The 3,819-nt window shown below is 40.9% G+C and overlaps 1 protein-coding gene across 2 annotated transcripts in view; it reads right to left on the bottom strand.

Annotated features, from left to right (window-relative positions):
- Positions 1-25: 25 nt before the first annotated feature.
- LOC106870183 (uncharacterized) overlaps positions 26-3,819 on the bottom strand; it is an 8,893-nt gene continuing 5,099 nt past the window's right edge. For both annotated transcript variants that reach the window (XM_014916185.2, XM_052976023.1), the window contains exon 2: positions 26-3,619. In XM_014916185.2, coding sequence (XP_014771671.1) covers positions 424-3,396 — 2,973 coding nt within the window. In that variant the 5' untranslated portion in view covers positions 3,397-3,619 and the 3' untranslated portion in view covers positions 26-423. The remainder of the gene's footprint in view (positions 3,620-3,819) is intronic.

Here is a 3,819-nt window from a genome sequence, read left to right on the forward strand (position 1 = left end):
ATATATATATATATATATATACATATGTATGTATGTGTGTATTTGTTGGTAAGTACGCATAGATAGATAGATATACAGAAAAACAAACAGACAGACAGACAGACAGGCAGACAGGCAGACAGATAGATTTATTTACAATACATATACGTGAGTATATATTTGTAAGTGCCGCTGAATGTGTTTTTGTGTGTGGCGCGCGCATTCGAGCAACAAATCAACCGTACTTATTGTGGATGTCTGAAAGATTAAGCCTTGTCTCATCGTGTTTTGTTGGTTTATATTGCATTCTGTCAATCTCACAATGCTTCTCACTGATCTCTATCTCCTTGCGTTTCCAGATTTGCGTTAGTCTTTGTATCACTGCGTCATGAAAGCCACCACATCATCCAATACACATTGGCCTATCATAGCATTCACTGACAGTTACGTTTCTACCGTTTCTTTCTTACGTAACACTTTCACGATTCCGGAATCAGATTCAGATAAATACAGCGTCATTCCGTCTGGAGATATGTCGAGACCACGTGGTAGCGTGAGGCCGTCGCTGGCGTCGTACATAACCTTATCAAACAAACCGTTTCCGTTAAGTCTGTAGATCTTGTTGGCTTCGCTGTCAGCAAGATAGATAAAACCGTTGTCATCCACGCAAACTCCGCTCGGCTTCATTAGGGAGTGCTCCACACTGCCTGTGTACAAGAACTTTACATCTCCTTCTATATTACAACAGATTAAAGCTGAGCGTTTACAGTCGGATATCAAAAAATTGCCATCTACAGCGACCTTTGCTAAATAACGAGGCTCGATCAGTCGCCCGTATTCTTCTCTCAGAGTTGAAAGAGTCTGAAGAATTTCTCCATTTAAGCTCAGCAAATCAACAGCGTTGTCTCTCGAGCAGATGAGCCGTTTCGAATCCATCTTGGCCACGCCGATGTATTGGTTTTCTACGACAACTTTGGTGGAGATAGCTAAGAAATTGCTACGTGTGTCTCTCATAAGGAAACATATGCATTTCGACCAAGGCAGTACGCAGACGACCATGTGTTCGGATATTGCGCAAATTCCAGTTGGAGATCCTTCCACGGAACAACACGCCAGAAGGTGTCCTTCCTTATTGAATTCTTTAATGTTCTTGTGGTGAAAATCCGAGACCACAATTCGATCGTCGTTTAGAAATAAAACGTCAAAGAGTAAAATCGGTTTGTTGACCTCTGACACTTCATTGACCGACCCCAGAAAAGCATATGCCAGAGGACTTGAACCGGAAGGAAAAAGTCGTGATCCCACATTTGTCTTGTCTTTATCTGCTCGCGCTGGCACGAGAGCGTTGGAGTTATCTTTGTCCGCTTCTGACAGGCTTTTACTGTCATTATCAGTGGCTAAGGTTTCAGTTGATGTAGCAGGTTCCAAGGGAGAAGCGTCCCCTATCTCACCAATCAAAAGCCCATTAGTCGGCATCGTGTCATCAGGAAAGTTCTGAACGAGATCTGCATTGGGGAACTGTTTCAGCCTTTCAAAAAAGGCTGAAATTTCATTGTTGTACCTCAGGAATATTCTGGTTACAACGTTACTACTCAGCGGCTCAGTCATTTCTTTAAACTGAAGCGTTTTATTGATATCGTGGAAGATAGTTATCATCTGGTCATCGTGGGCCTCATCCAGAGCAACATCCATACATAGAAACGATTGATTCAATATCTCAATTTGCATCTCTGTTTGTTGGATTTCGCTTCGTAATTTTTCCTCCTCAACTGAAACCATCTGACCGACTTCCAAATGAAGTTTCACCAAAGCCTCGGTTTGTAGTTTCATTACAATGTCGTTAATAGTCGAATCAACATCACGAATTAGAGAAGATTTCTTTGATTTAAGACTGTTCAATCGCTTCTGTAGTTCCTGAATCACCGATAATTTGTTGTCTTTTCTCGATGCAATCGTCCTTAGAATCCCCTCTCCTTCTCGCCGTTTCTCGTTTGCAATATCAGACAGTAACATTGGTTGCTGTCCATCGCTTGCGTGCTTCTCTCTGTAATGCTGGGAACTGCACTGCAGACACAACGGGATCCGACAACTGCTGCAGTAAACCGAAAAATAATCTAAATGCTTCTCACAGATAGATGATATACCCAGAAGTTTTTGATGCTTGTTTTTCGAAATATCGAATATATTGTGTGATCTAAACGGATCAAAACCTTTATGAAGGTCTGTACACATGTGACAGTATCCTTGCCCACATTGTATGCACCAGGTTATTGCAATCTTTATATTATTCCGTTTGAAGCAAGACGTACATTTCTGCTCTTCACGGCTTCGTCGGTCGGCTTTGAGTAGATACTCCACAAAATCGTTTATTGGGAATTTATTCATAATTATTTCTTTGATGGCACTGTTCTGAATAATTGGTTCCGTCACTGGAATTTCTACATTCAGTTTAATTTCTATTTTGCATTTTGGACACCAAATCCTAGTTGCCACACACAAAAGATCGTTGTCCGTATAATCGGGTTTCACAGCAAACGCCATAAAGTTTTCTCTGTCATACATCGAGAGAGCTAAACTGTCGTGTACACTTCCGCTATCACCGACAAGGGACTCGGCTTTACTAGTTGACCTCAGTGATCTTTCTGACTTCATTGATCGCTCAGACTTCACTGACCTTTCTGATCTAACAGATCTTACTGATTCACGACGACTCTCACTTCTTGCTCCAGTGGGGGTCTTGGGGGTCTCCACGTCATTGGCTATATTCTCTTTGCTGGCTCCTTCTTCGGGTTTCTCTTTGTTTACTCCTTCTTCGTCACTATCTTCGAATGGGTTATAATTCTTATTCGCAGATTGCCCATCGTCTTCATTATTAACCACTTTCTCTTTGTTTTCTTCCTCATTCTTATTGTTTTCATTATTTTCTTTCTCATCATCTTTCTTTTTCTCTGCTTTCTTAGCGAGATTCTTCGCTGCCCTTCGACTTGAAAATAAAAATGCGAACCGGCTGCGCACTGGAGGTTTCTCCGGGGCCTCTTCTTTCTCAGACGGTTTATCTGCATGAGGTATATCCGCAGCCGGTTCATCAGTCTCTACCGCTTCGTCTTCGGTGGTATTGACTCTACTCGCCGATGACTTCCTTGATATTATCGCTGTTGAACAGGTACTGTCAATACTGCTTCGCTTGCTCAACGTTGCCGTTGATGCGACGCTCACTTTTTCCAGATCCATTTCTCTCCGCGCCAACAAGGCATCTTTCTGTCGGACGATAGACTCGATAGCCCGCACCAAAATCCGATGAGTCAAACATCGTTCACAAAACGTATGCAAACACGGGAATCGCCGTGGCGGCGTGGTGAATCTATTTTCGCATAGATTGCAAGTTAATATGTTTTTGTAGGACATTTTGATCCTCATAGAAGTTTCAGAGATGGAATATTTCGAATAAATGTGAAATTATACACTTACATCTAGGCACAGATAGAATTAAGCAGACATAGTTATTTGTATAGAGAATGATCTCACTGAAAATTGTATGAAGATTATGTAGCCTAATCTGCATCAAGCAAATGAGTCAGGACCAAATGAGTCAGTTGTCACCGATATAAAGTCTTCCAGGGACCCACATCACGAATGTGACCTGGAAAAGAAATATTAGAATATAAGTAGATAAACAAATAGATATACATATTTAGTTATACATGAAATATATATATACATTGTGGCAAGTACAAAACCAGCCTTGTGCAGGTAATTAGATATATACAAACATATATACATACATACAAATATACATACATACGTACATACAAATATACATACATATATATATGTATATAT

This window comes from Octopus bimaculoides, chromosome 23 (assembly GCF_001194135.2).
Source record: "Octopus bimaculoides isolate UCB-OBI-ISO-001 chromosome 23, ASM119413v2, whole genome shotgun sequence".
NCBI classification, from domain to species: Eukaryota; Metazoa; Mollusca; class Cephalopoda; order Octopoda; family Octopodidae; genus Octopus; species Octopus bimaculoides.